The sequence below is a fragment of the Coturnix japonica genome, linkage group LGE22C19W28_E50C23 (assembly GCF_001577835.2).
Source record: "Coturnix japonica isolate 7356 linkage group LGE22C19W28_E50C23, Coturnix japonica 2.1, whole genome shotgun sequence".
Lineage (NCBI taxonomy): Eukaryota > Metazoa > Chordata > Aves > Galliformes > Phasianidae > Coturnix > Coturnix japonica.
Genome location: NC_029544.1, coordinates 1,095,759 through 1,107,627, shown reverse-complemented (window position 1 = coordinate 1,107,627; position 11,869 = coordinate 1,095,759). Strand labels below are relative to the sequence as shown.

Below are 11,869 nucleotides of genomic sequence, written 5' to 3'. Positions count from 1 at the left end.
GTGTGTGAATGGGAAACTGAGGCACAGGGGTGGGAGAGGGAGGGAGAGAGAGATGGTGGAACAGAAGTGGGGATGGATGGAGAGGGGGATGGATGGAGGGAGGGATGGAGGGAGGGATGGATGGATGGATGGATGGATGGATGGATGGATGGATGGATGGATGGATGGATGGAGGGAGGGATGGATGGAGGGAGGGATGGAGGGATGGAGGGAGGGAGATTGAGAGGAAAGAATGGAGGGATGGCAAGAGGGAGGGAGAGGTGGATGGAGGGATGGAGGAAAGGAGAAAAGGAGGGAGGGTGAGGTGGGGAGAGAGGGAAGAAGGGAGGAATGGTGAGAGGGAGGGAGAGATGGAAGGAGGGAGAAGGGAGAGATGGAGAGGGAAAGAAGGGGGAAGGGATGGAGGGGGGTGAGAAGGATGGAGGGAGGGAAGGAGAGAGGAAAGGAGGGAAGAATGGAGGGAAGGAGGAATAGAGAGAGAAGGGAGGGAATGAGGAGGAGGAGGGAGAGGGAGGGATAGATGGAGGGAGAGAAGGAGGAAGAAATGGAGGGATGGAAGGAGAGAGGGAAGAAGGAGGGATGGATGGAGGGGGAGCGCTCATCCCGGTGCCCCCCCCACGTGCGCGCTCCCGCGGCAATGCGCGCTCCCGTGTGCGTCTCCCCCCCGCCCTGCCGGAAGTGGGCGTCGCTCCGGAGATCACGTGACGGCTCCATCCGGGCCTTTCGCCCTCTCTCTGCCTCTTGCCAAGATGGCGGCCTCAGGTGAGCGCCGCGCGGTGGCTCCGGCCCCACATCGCCCCTCGCCCACCCCACACCCACCCCAGAGCGACCCTTCCCCACTCCGCGACCCCACCTCTGCCTCGAGCCTGGGTCTGCCGGGCAGTTGGCTGCGTTACGGGGGCGGCAATGCGGCTCTGCGGGGCCTTCACGGCCGGGAGCGGCCTTCGGGCCTTGCCCCCCCCACACCCCACATAGACACACAGCGCCCATTGGGGGGGGGGGCAGGGCAGGGCGTGGGACTGCGCATGCGCGGAGCTGGGCGGAGGGGGGGGTCCACGTGTGGGGTTGGGAGCGTGGAACGGGAACACGGAGCGATGCGGTGTGTTATATGTGTGTAATGGGCGGGGAGAGCTGGGCAATGCCGGCCCCATGCTGGGGCTGGGCCCTGTCCAGCTCCATATCATCACGTTTGTGCAGTGCTGGGACCTGTGCAGTGCTGTGGTGCTGGCTATGTGTGATATGCAGTGACATCTGGGCACTGCTGGCATCGTGCAGTGCTCCAGCACCACCCTGTGCAGTGCTGGGACCCGTACAGCTCAATATCGTCATGTTTGCGCAGTGCTGGGCCCTGTGCAGTGCATGGTGCAGTGCTGAATGTGTGTGATATGCAGTGACATCTGTGCAATGCTGGCCCCATGCAGTGCTCCAGCACCACCCCGTGCAGTGATGGAAGCTGTGCAGCTCAATATCATCATGTTTGTGTGTGATATGCAGTGACATCTGGGCACTGCTGGCATCATGCAGTGCTCCAGCACCACCCCGTGCAGTGCTGGGCCCTGTGCAGTGCAGCTGCAGTGCTGAATGTGTGTGATATGCAGTGACATCTGGACAATGCTGGCCCCATGCAGTGCTCCAGCACCACCCCATGCACTGCTGGGAGCTGTGCAGCTCGATATCATCATGTTTGTGCAGTGCTGGGCCCTGTGCAATGCATGGTGCAGCGCTGCAGTGCTGGATATGTGTGATATGCAGTGACATCTGTGCAATGCTGGCCTCATGCAGTGCTCCAGCACCACCCCATGCAGTGCTGGGCCCTGTGCAGTGCATGGTGCAGTGCTGGACGTGTGATATGCACTGACATCTGGGCATCATGCAGTGCACCATCATCATGTTTGTGCAGGGCTTGGCTCTGTGCAATGCACGGTGGCAGTGCTGTGGTGCTGGTTGTGTGCAATGCACAGTGATATCTATGCAATGCTGGCCCCATGCAGTGCTCCAGCAGCACCCCGTGCACTGCTAGGACTCATACAGTGCACCATCATTGCATGAGTGTGCTGCTGGGCTCCGTGCAGTGCTTGGAGGCAGTGCTGTCATGCTGGCCCTGTGCAGTCACATCAATGTTCTGGTTTGGAGAAGCTCTGTGAGATTTTGGGGAGCTCTTCATGTTTTTGGACGTCTCCATGTGCTTTTGCTGACCCCCGTGTTGGTTTTGGGGAGCTTTGCATCAGTTTTGGTGATCCCTTTGTGTTTTTGGGGAGTTAAGTGAGATTTTGGGGTGCTCAACATGTTTTTGGGTATCTTCATGTGCTTTTGGCAATCTCTATGCCAATTTTGGTTGCCTCTGTGCTGATATTGAGGAGCTCTGTGCCAGGTTTAACAACCCCTGTGCCACTTTTGGCCACTCCTCTGCTGATTTCAGTGGCCCCTGTGCCAGTTCTAAGGAGCTCTGTGTGATTTTGGTGCCCCCTGTGCCAGTTTTACTGACCTCTATGCCAGTACTGGTGACCCCTGTGCCAATTCTGATGAGCTCTACGCCACATTTGGTGCCACCTGTGCCACTTTGGCAGAGCTCCTCACTGATTCAAGGCAGCTTTGTGAATGCAGGGAGCTCCGCATGCTCCCCTTGACCCCCACCCTCCTCCCCACATCCCATTGCCACCAATGGGAGGGGGGTCATGGGGTGCAGACAGAGCCATGGTGCCGATCTCGCCGCCCCCCCCACCCCGCAGCAGCCAAGAAGAAGAACAAGAAGGGGAAGACCCTGACCCTGACCGACTTCCTGGCTGAGGATGGCGGCAGCGGTGCACCCACCTACATCCCCAAGCCGGTCAGCTGGGCTGATGAGACCGATGACCTGGACGGCGACGGTAGGGGTGAGAGCGAGCCTAGGGCAGATACCGTCTGTTTTTGGGGGGCTACCATCCATGTTGAGGGGTCACAGTCTGCATGAGTTGGCCACCATCTATGTGGGGTGGCCACTGTGTATAACACATGACCACCATCTAGATGATGTGGCCACCACCTCTAGCCCACGGCCACCACCTCTTTGCTCTGGCCAAGCAGCCCATGGCCACCACCTCCACATTGTGCCCACCCTCTTTAGCCCATGGCCACCACCCCCATGTTTTGGCCACCCTCCCCTGCAGCTCTTGGCCACCTCCTGCAACACATGACCACCACCTCCACGCAGTAGCCACCCCCTGCATCCCATGGCCACCTCTTTTAACCCACCACCTCCACGCCATGCCCACCTCCTTCAGCCCACCCATTCTCTCCCACAGTCTCCACTGCGTGGCACAGCAATGATGATGATGTGTACCGGGCACCGCTGATCGACCGCTCGCTGCTGCCCACCGCCCCCCGCGCCGCACGCGAGCCCAACATTGACCGCAGCCGCCTGCCCAAGTGCCCGCCCTACACGGCCTTCCTGGGCAACCTGCCCTACGATGTCACTGAGGAATCCATCAAGGACTTCTTCCGGGGCCTCAATGTGAGTTGCATGGGGGGCACAGCACAGTGGGGTCCTTGAAGATCATAGAATCATGGGATGGTTGGGATGGAAACATCCTGAGAGATTATCAAACCATAGGATGATTGAGTTGGAAGGGTCCTTACAGATCATAGAACCATCTGATGGCTTTGGGTTCTACCAGATGGATTAAATGGGGCCAACAGGCTCACAGACAACCCCATGGTTTTGCTTCTGACCACAGGACAGTGGCCCTAACACGTTCCTTCCTCCTCCTCTTTCCTCCCTGCAGATCAGTGCTGTTCGCTTGCCGCGGGAGCCCACCAACCCGGAGAGGTTGAAAGGTTTTGGCTATGCTGAGTTTGAAGATATTGACTCCTTGTTCCAGGCGCTGAGCCTCAATGAGGAGGTGAGCTCAGGACCCCAAGTGTCAGCAGCAGGGCAGGCTCTGCACAGCCTAGGAGGCATCAAAGTGGCACCACCAAGTTTGGATCTCTCTGGGGCTGGCAGATCTGTGTGGGGAGGGCTGAAATGGGGCAGAATGTTGCCTTTAGGACCCCCAGGAGAACAGAATGTTGCCTTCAGAGTCCAAAGGAGAGCAGAACTTTGCCTTTAGGGCCCTAAGGAGAGCAGACTTTTGGCTTTTGGTTCTCCAGGAGAGCCCTGATGGTGCACAACCCGCCTACTCTGTGTTAAAGCATCACCTCAGTGTTGGCTCTCACTGATCCCTTGGGGTTGGGGCCAATATTTGGAGGTTGAGGCTGATTCCTTGGGTCTGATTCCTCGCTTTTTCTTTTTTTTTTTGCCCAGTCTCTAGGAAACAGAAGGATACGAGTGGATGTTGCTGACCAAGCTCAGGATAAAGGTGAGTCCCTGTCACACGATGGTACAGCACTGTGTGGTTCCAGAACGTCAGTGCTCCCTGCCACATGTGGGGTGCTGCACTATGCTCTGTCCCCAGCCCCAGTCTGATGCCACTTACTCTCCTCTCCCCTCCCCCTTTTCCTATTCCCTTTTCCCTTCTCTTTTCCCATTCCCATTCCTTTTCCCCTTCCCCTTTTTGCATTCCCTTGCCATTCCTCTTTCCTTTCCCTTTCCCCCTCCCTTTTTCTCTTCCCTTTTCCCCTTCTCTCTCCCTTTTCCCTTCCCCATCCCATCCTTCAGACCGGGACGATCGCTGTTTCGGACGGGACCGGGATCGTTTCCGGGACTCTGAGAGGTTTGAGAGCGACTGGCGTGCACGTCCCGCCGCCTCCGACAGCTTCGATGATTACCCACCGCGCCGTGGGGACGACGCCTTTGGGGACAGTGAGTCGGGATCAAGGCAGGAACAGGGACCCCTGGATGTGGGGTGCCGTGAGCCCTGACCCCACTGCCGGCCCCATTGTGTAGGGTATCGGGATCGCTATGATGATCGGTATCGCGACGGCCCGCGACGCGACATGGACCGTGGCTTTGGAGGCAGAGATCGCTACGATGATCGCAGCAGAGACTATGACCGGGGTGAGGCAGTGCTGCCACATGGGGGTGGGAGTGGAGATATGGGGAAATCCCAATAGTTGAGGGTGAATCCCAATAGCTGAAGTTTAATCCCAGTACTTGAAGGTGAATTGCAGTATCTGAGGGTGAACCTCAACACCTGAGAGTTAATCCCAGTATTTGAGAGTGAATCAAAATACCTGAGAATTAATCCCAGTATCTGAGGGTTAATCCCAATACCTGGGAGTGAATCCCAATATCTGAGTGTGAACCTCAGTACCTGGGTGACAGTCCCAATAGTTGAGGGCGAATCCCAATATTGAAGCTTAATCCCTATATTTGAGGCTGAAACCCAATAGCTGAGGTTGTGTCCTTGTATCTGAGGGTGAATCCCAGTGTCTGAGGGTGAATCCCAATAGCTGAGGGTCAACTCCAGCATCTTGAGGGTGACTCCCATTTACCTGTGGGTGACTCCCAATGGCTGTGGGTGAGTCCCCACACTGTGGGCACAGGGGGGCTGAGCTCTGCACCCCCCAGGCTACAACTCGCGCATCGGCAGTGGCCGAAGGGCCTTCGGCAGTGGCTACCGCCGCGATGACGACTTCAGGGGTGGCAGCGACCGCTATGAGGACCGCTACGAGAGGCGCGACGAGCGCTGGGGAGGGAGAGAGGAATACGGGAGGGATGAGTTCCGGCGTGAAGAGAGGGGTAATGGGGGCAGGGGAGGGGTAGGGCTTGGGGTGGTGGGTGGGAGGGGATGGAGGATGTGGGGTATGGGGTGGGGGTGTAGGGGGATTTAGGGTGTGGGGTGGGATGAGGGGTGTAGGGGGATACAGGATGTGGGGTTATGGGTGGGGGTGGAGTGACATTTAGGAGATGGGGTTGGGATTGGGGGGTGTAGAGGAATGCAGGATGGGTGGTGTAGGGGAATGCAGAATGTAGGATGGGTGATGTGTGTTTTGGGGTAGGGGGTGTTGGATGGGGGGCTGTAGGAGAATGTGGGATTGAGGGCACAGGATATGTGGACAGCTGCAGGATGCATTGTGTATGGGATGTGGGGGTGTTGGATACCCCCCAGCCCCATTTGCCACCCCACAGGCCCCACGCAGCGCCCCAAGCTGAACCTGAAGCCGCGCAGCGCTCCGAAGGAGGAGGAGAGCACAGCAGCCCCTGCACCGCAGTCCAGCCGCGCCGCCTCCATCTTCGGGGGGGCCAAACCCGTGGACACGGCCGCCCGCGAGCGCGAGGTGGAGGAGAGGCTGCAGAAGGAACAGGAGAAGCTGCAGCGGCAGCTGGAGGACGACAAGAGGCTGGAGCGACGGCCCCGAGAGCGGTGGGGGGACGCGGTGTTAGGGGGGCGCTGGGGGGTGGGCAGAGCTCTGCAGGCTGCCACGCTGAGCCGCATCCCCCCTCTCGCCCCCCACCTCCAGGTACCCCAGCAGCCGCAGTGAGGACAACCCCGAGCGGTCGCGGACGGGCAGCGAGTCCTCGCAGAGCGGAGCTGCCGGACCCCCCGGCACCACCGCCGGCACCGGCCCCACCGGCAGGAGTAAGTGTTGGGCAGGGGGCTGGGAATGGGAGACATGGGGGGTCTCATCTCCAGCCCTGCCTACCGCTGTGTGACCCCCCCCCCCCTGCAGCCACACGGAGGAGGGAGAGTGAGAAGTCGGTGGAGGGTGAGGAGGAGGGTCGTGAGGAGAAGCAGCCATTGAAGGTGATGCCCGCACCCCCCCCAAAGGAGAACGCGTGGGCCAAGCGCAGCAGCAGCACCGCCGGGCGCTCCCCGGGCTCTGACTCTGAGCAGCACTCACCCAGCAGGTGAGGGGTGAAGGGGGCCTTGCTATGGGGCTGGGAGCCTGGAGTGTTGTGCTGGGATCTCAGCACGAGGCTGGGAGCCCAAATGGTTCCCTGAGAGCTTGGTGTGGGGCTGGGAGCTCCAGGTGTTTTCCCTGCAGGGGTTGGGGGGCAGAAACCCAGATCTTCCCCTGCAAGGTTGGTGTGGGGCTGGAGCTCCTGCGATCAGTCCCCTATAAGGCTGATCACCCCCCACATTCTGATTCATTGTTGACCCCCATATCTGATCCCAGTGGCCAATGCCAATGGGGGATCCCCATATCTAACCCCACGGGACCAGCCCCAGTGGTGGACCCTCGTATCTGACCCCCATATCTGATCCCAATAGCCAACCCCAATGATTGACCCCCATATCTGACCCCACACCTGTCCCCCTTTCTCACCCCACTGTGACCCTCTGTCCCCCCAGCAGCCAGACGGCTTCCCGCCCACCTGCAGAGAACGGGGCTGCCCCGAGGAGCACCCACCGGAGAGGTGAGGGGGGCAGGCAGTGGGATGGGGGGCACAACTGTCCCCTTGGTGGCACTGAGGTTGGGGGGGGGACACAGCGTCCTCAGCCCATGGTCGTGTCCCCTCCCCAGGAGATGAGAACAAGCCGGATGGGGGCCGGGATGGCCCAAAGGCGCGCAGTGGGAGCTCAGCTGAGAGGTGAGAGCAGCTCATTAGGGTTAATGGGGGGGTGCCACCCCGTGTCACCCCGCTCAGTGACCTCCCCATCCCTCCCCAGGAAAGACAGCCGCAAGGAGCACGAGGCGAGAGCTGCGCCTGAGCCAAAGAGACTGGAGGACAGCCCAGCCACCGTGAGTGGGGAGGGGGAGCCTGACAGGAGCTGGGGGTGATCCCAGAGGGATTGGGTGGGAACTGGGGCTGATGGGACCTGACAGGACCTGTGACCATAATGGGACCCAACAGGACCTGGGTGTGAACCCAATGGGATTGGGTGGGACCTGGGTCTGATTCATTGACATTGGGTCCCGTAAGGGACCTGATGGGACCTGGGTGTGACCCCAGTGGGATTGGATGGGGCTGGAGGCAATGCCACACTCAGGCTGAGCTATGGAGCACAGCCCCAGGCTTTTGGCTTTGGAGCTTTGGGGGTTTTATGGGTTTTTCTATGGATATGGGGCTTTGGAGACCTTATAGGGCTTTGGGATTCGGGGCTTTGGGATTCAAGGCTTTGGGATTTAGGGCTTTTTGGTGGTTGGGGGCTATTGGGGGTGGGTGTGTTTGCCTGGTTGTGGGGCAGAGCTCAGCCCCACGGCGCTGCTCCTCACCCCACAGTTCAGCCACGCCAGCAAGTACGCAGCGCTGTCAGTGGACGGCGAGGAGGAGGAATGCGGCGAGTGACGGCCCGTCCCCCAACCCCAGCGCCGAAATGGAACGGAAAACCCAGCGCCGCCCCGTCCAAATCAAGCCAAGAATCAGCAAAAGGAGGGGAAAAAAAAGGAGGAAAACTGACCCGGCCGGACCCCAGCGCTCCACCCTGCTGCCTATGGGGGTTGCTGGGGGGGGTTGGGGGTCCATGGGGGGGTTCTGGCCCCACATCAGCCCCCCATCACCCCCTCCCTGCCCCGTTGGGGTGGTTGTGGGGCTGCGGCGCCGGGCGCTGTTGGGTTTTCTGTTGGTTTCCTCCAATAAAGGTGATCGGAACGGCCGAAGGGCGCTGGGTGGTGATGGGGGGGGGGGTACACAGGGCTCCTTCCATCCCAATCCACACCGTTATCCTACACGGCCCCATCCCAATCCACACCATTATCCTACACGACCCCGACCCCATCCCAAACCCACCCCCAGCCCCTCGTGTATCCCCATGTTGCTCATACCGAGCGCCGCTCCTGCAGTTCCACCTTTTGGCCAGAAGGTGGCAGCAGAGACGGAGGAAATGACCGAGCGCTGCCGATGGGGGGGGGCTTCAATTCGATCCGTATTAATTGCTCATTAATTAACCTTACATTGAATTCAGTGGCAGCGATGGGGAGCCCACGCGATGCTCAAACCCCGCTTTAAGCACCCAGGTACAGAGGGCACCTATGGGAGCCCCATCCCCCTCCAATCCCCTCCAATCCCCCTCTATCCCCTCCCCTCGCTCCCCCCCCGGGGCGGAGCCGCCTCCCTCCGTCCATCCCCTCATCCTCCACCCGCATCCTGCGATGAACCGGGATCGCAGCCGTGATGCTCCTCCGGTTCCCGTCGATGGAAACGGACGTTCGGCTGAATTAGCGGCTCTGAACGATCGTTTCGCCGCTTTCCTGGACAAGGTTCGAGCTTTGGAACGACACAACGGGACCCTCCGAGCCGCCCTCGGCCGAGCCGCAGCATCACCCCGAGCTGCGGGGTTGGTGCGGGGTGAACTGAGGGGGCTGCGGGATCGGCTGCAAAGACTCGGCCGGGAGACGGAACGGCTGCAGGGAGAGAGAGATGGGCTGCGGGAGGAGCTGGAGGGGCTGCGGAGAAGGTGAGAGATGGGAGGGGGGGTGATGGAGGGGGGGGGGGCACTGAAATGTATAGGGGAGGGAGGGGATGTGGGGGGGGGAGCAGAGAGGGTTTGGGGTGGGAGGTGGGGGAGGATTTGGAATGGAGACTGTGGGATGAAGGGGGATGAGATGAGGAGGGACCGGGTGTGGTTTGGGGGGTGGGAATTGGGGATGAATGGGGGGATGCAGCGGGATGGGGTCGGAGAAGTCATAATAAGGGTGGGCTGCAAAGGGATGGGGCTGCAAAGGGATGGGGCGTGTACTGGGATGGGGACTCCAGGATGAACCAGGACACAGCAGGGAGGGACGGGCCCTTCCAACCCAACCACTGTCATGGGTCGGTTGCTCCCCCCACCCCATCGGGCTGCCCAGGGTCCCACACAGCCCCACACAGCAAAGAATTTCCCCCTTATGATACCCCTAAAATGGGATTCTGTGCCCCCCCAAACTTCGACCTCCCCCCCTTTGCACCCCAGGCTGGAGGAAGAGATGCAGAAACGTGAAGATGCAGAGCAGAACCTGGTGCTGTTCCGCAAGGTGAGATGGGGGGGGGGTCCCTTACACCCCCTTTACTTCCCACACCAACAGGCTCAGGGTTACCCCATGCACTCAGCCCTGGGGGTGTCCCAAAGTGTGTTTGGGGGGGGGGTCCTGTTCTCTTTGCATTCCTGATGCTTTACCCATTGCAGGATATGGATGATGCCACGCTGTCCCGCCTGGAGCTGGAGCACAGGATTGAGCTGCTGATGGATGAGATCGGCTTCTTGAAGAAGCTGCACGAGGAGGTGGGGGGGGGGGGGGCATAATATAGGGGGGTGGGCACAATATGGAGGGGTCTGGTTTGGGGTCTGCGGTATAACGGTGTCCTATGGGGCACGTAGGAGCTGTGGGAGCTGGAGGTGAGCGCTCAGAGCCCGCAGGCACAGGCAGGAGCACGGATGGAGCTGCAGCATCCGGACCTGACGGCTGCGCTGCGTGACATCCGCACTCAGTACGAGTCCATCACCGTCACTAACCTGCAGGAGGCCGAGGAGTGGTACAAAGCCAAGGTAGCAGCATGAAAGGCATGGGAATGTAGTTTGCTAATGGGGATTGGGTGATGGGGGGCACCTCCACGATGCTGACACCCCCCCCCCTATGGGTGGCTGCAGTTTGCTGATCTATCAGATGCTGCCAATCGTAACTGCGAGGCACTGAGGGCGGCCAAACAGGAGATGAATGAATCCCAGAGGCAGATCCAGAGCCTGACCTGCGAGGTGGATGGGCTGAAGGGCATGGTGAGCAATAGGGGGGTTATAGGGGGGGACAAGGAGCCCCCCACCCCTATGCAATCCCTTTGTGTGTCCATATGCAGAACGAGGCACTGCAGAGACAGATGCAGGAGATGGAGGATGAGTTTGGCACGGAGATCAGGAGTTACCAGGAGGCGATGGGGAGGCTGGAGGAGGAGATAAGGAGCATGAAGGAGGAGATGGCCCGACAGCTCCACGAGTATCAGGATCTGCTCCGTGTTAAAATGGCCCTGGATGTGGAGGTCTCCACCTACCGCAAGCTGCTGAACAGCGAGGAGGGCTGGTGAGGAGGGGGGGGTTATATGGGGCCTATATGGGGGGTTATATGGGGCCTATATGGGGTGGGGGGGAGCACTGAGATGTGACCCTGGATGCGTCCCTTTGGGTGCTGGGAAGCCATGGGGTGCAGCATTGGGCCATTGGAAAGGGTCCCCTTCCCATTGAATCCCATTCATATTGAAGTCACCTCCCCCTGTACCCTCAGTCCTCACCTGAAGCTGCAGTGAGGGGCGGCCAGGACCCCCCAGGACCCCCATGGGATGAGCTGTGTCCTCCTGCTCCCACCCCAAGGCTTTATTTGAAGGGGGGTGGGAGAAGGGGTTTAGTTAGACCCCACTAATGACCCCCCCCCCCCCATATAGGCTGGTTTAGCAGTAGAGATCACTATATTCACCTAAGAACCAATGCTTTATGGCACGACAAGCAATGGAAACTTACCAAACTAAGGGGGGGGGGGAGCAGCTAAAAGGTCCTTCAAGGTGGGGGGGAGGGGGCTGATTAACCCCCCCCTCCATAATGAATGGCTGTGACCCCCCCCCCCCCCCATGGAGCCTCCCATTCCCATATGGGGGGGCTGCCCACCCCTATTGGATCTGATCCTTTCTCCCCCCCCCGCAGCAGGTGGTGATGGAGCCGTGCAAGGAGCGGAACCCGAGTATTGAAGAGGCCTTTAACCCCCCCCCCCAGCCATTGCTGTGCCTTTATCTATCGCTATTTGTGCTCAATGTTGTATCAGGGCGGGGGGGTCCCGCTGCTGCCCCCCAACCCCCCTTAATTCCCAGCTGCGAATAAAGAACTGAGCTCAAAGGGGGCGGAGTCATTGCGGGGGGTGGGGTTAGATCGCCGCCATGATGGCGGGGGGGGGTTCCGTGTTGGGGAAGGAGAATCGCTCCCCTGGGCCCAACCACACCGGGAAGGGCTGCTTCCATTATGGACGGGTCCCGGTTCGGACCCGGTGCCGCCGGGATGGACCTGGAGAACGGCCCGGATCGGGCTGCAGCGCTGCGAACCGCGGGCAGCAA

General features: G+C 60.0%; 3 protein-coding genes across 10 annotated transcripts in view; all 3 read left to right on the top strand.

The window, feature by feature from the left end:
- The first annotated feature begins 663 nt into the window (after positions 1–663).
- Positions 664–8,457, top strand: EIF4B (eukaryotic translation initiation factor 4B). Of its 4 annotated transcripts, none has more exons than XM_015886950.1 (15): positions 664–762; positions 2,730–2,867; positions 3,282–3,490; positions 3,762–3,878; positions 4,280–4,334; positions 4,634–4,777; positions 4,862–4,972; positions 5,486–5,656; positions 6,047–6,281; positions 6,379–6,497; positions 6,589–6,766; positions 7,212–7,276; positions 7,384–7,450; positions 7,530–7,602; positions 8,084–8,457. In XM_015886950.1, the coding sequence occupies exons 1-15, from the start codon at positions 750–752 to the stop codon at positions 8,147–8,149; spliced, it is 1,761 nt and encodes a 586-aa protein (XP_015742436.1). In that variant the 5' UTR covers positions 664–749; the 3' UTR covers positions 8,150–8,457. The 4 variants fall into 4 exon arrangements, with proteins under 4 accessions (XP_015742436.1, XP_015742434.1, XP_015742437.1 ...); XM_015886948.1 differs by having other exon boundaries at positions 2,730–2,873; XM_015886951.2 differs by having other exon boundaries at positions 684–762; positions 2,733–2,867.
- Positions 8,458–8,817: 360 nt separating this feature from the next.
- On the top strand, positions 8,818–11,654 carry PRPH (peripherin). 2 transcript variants are annotated; one of them, XM_032441106.1, is made up of 7 exons: positions 8,818–9,257; positions 9,753–9,813; positions 9,966–10,061; positions 10,158–10,325; positions 10,428–10,553; positions 10,631–10,851; positions 11,469–11,654. In XM_032441106.1, exons 1-7 carry the CDS (start codon positions 8,833–8,835, stop codon positions 11,473–11,475), a joined length of 1,104 nt encoding a protein of 367 aa, XP_032296997.1. In that variant the 5' UTR covers positions 8,818–8,832; the 3' UTR covers positions 11,476–11,654. The 2 variants fall into 2 exon arrangements, with proteins under 2 accessions (XP_032296997.1, XP_015742444.2); XM_015886958.2 differs by having other exon boundaries at positions 11,466–11,654.
- Positions 11,655–11,666: 12 nt separating this feature from the next.
- Positions 11,667–11,869, top strand: part of LOC107325795 (pH-response regulator protein palI/RIM9-like) — a 2,208-nt gene continuing 2,005 nt past the window's right edge. For all 4 annotated transcript variants that reach the window (XM_015886962.2, XM_015886961.2, XM_015886959.2 and 1 more), the window contains exon 1: positions 11,667–11,869. In XM_015886962.2, coding sequence (XP_015742448.1) covers positions 11,696–11,869 — 174 coding nt within the window. In that variant the 5' untranslated portion in view covers positions 11,667–11,695.

Excerpts from the sequence above, each read along its gene's own strand:
- EIF4B (XM_015886948.1), top strand. Across the intron at positions 7,277-7,383 it reads GAGGAGCACCCACCGGAGAG|GAGATGAGAACAAGCCGGAT; the intron begins GTGAGGGGGGCA and ends TCCCCTCCCCAG. Across the intron at positions 7,603-8,083 it reads TGGAGGACAGCCCAGCCACC|TTCAGCCACGCCAGCAAGTA; the intron begins GTGAGTGGGGAG and ends CTCACCCCACAG.
- PRPH (XM_015886958.2), top strand. The coding sequence starts at position 8,833 with ATGGGAGCCCCATCCCCCTCCAATCCCCTCCAATCCCCCTCTATCCCC. Across the intron at positions 9,258-9,752 it reads CTGGAGGGGCTGCGGAGAAG|GCTGGAGGAAGAGATGCAGA; the intron begins GTGAGAGATGGG and ends TTTGCACCCCAG. Across the intron at positions 10,062-10,157 it reads TGAAGAAGCTGCACGAGGAG|GAGCTGTGGGAGCTGGAGGT; the intron begins GTGGGGGGGGGG and ends TGGGGCACGTAG.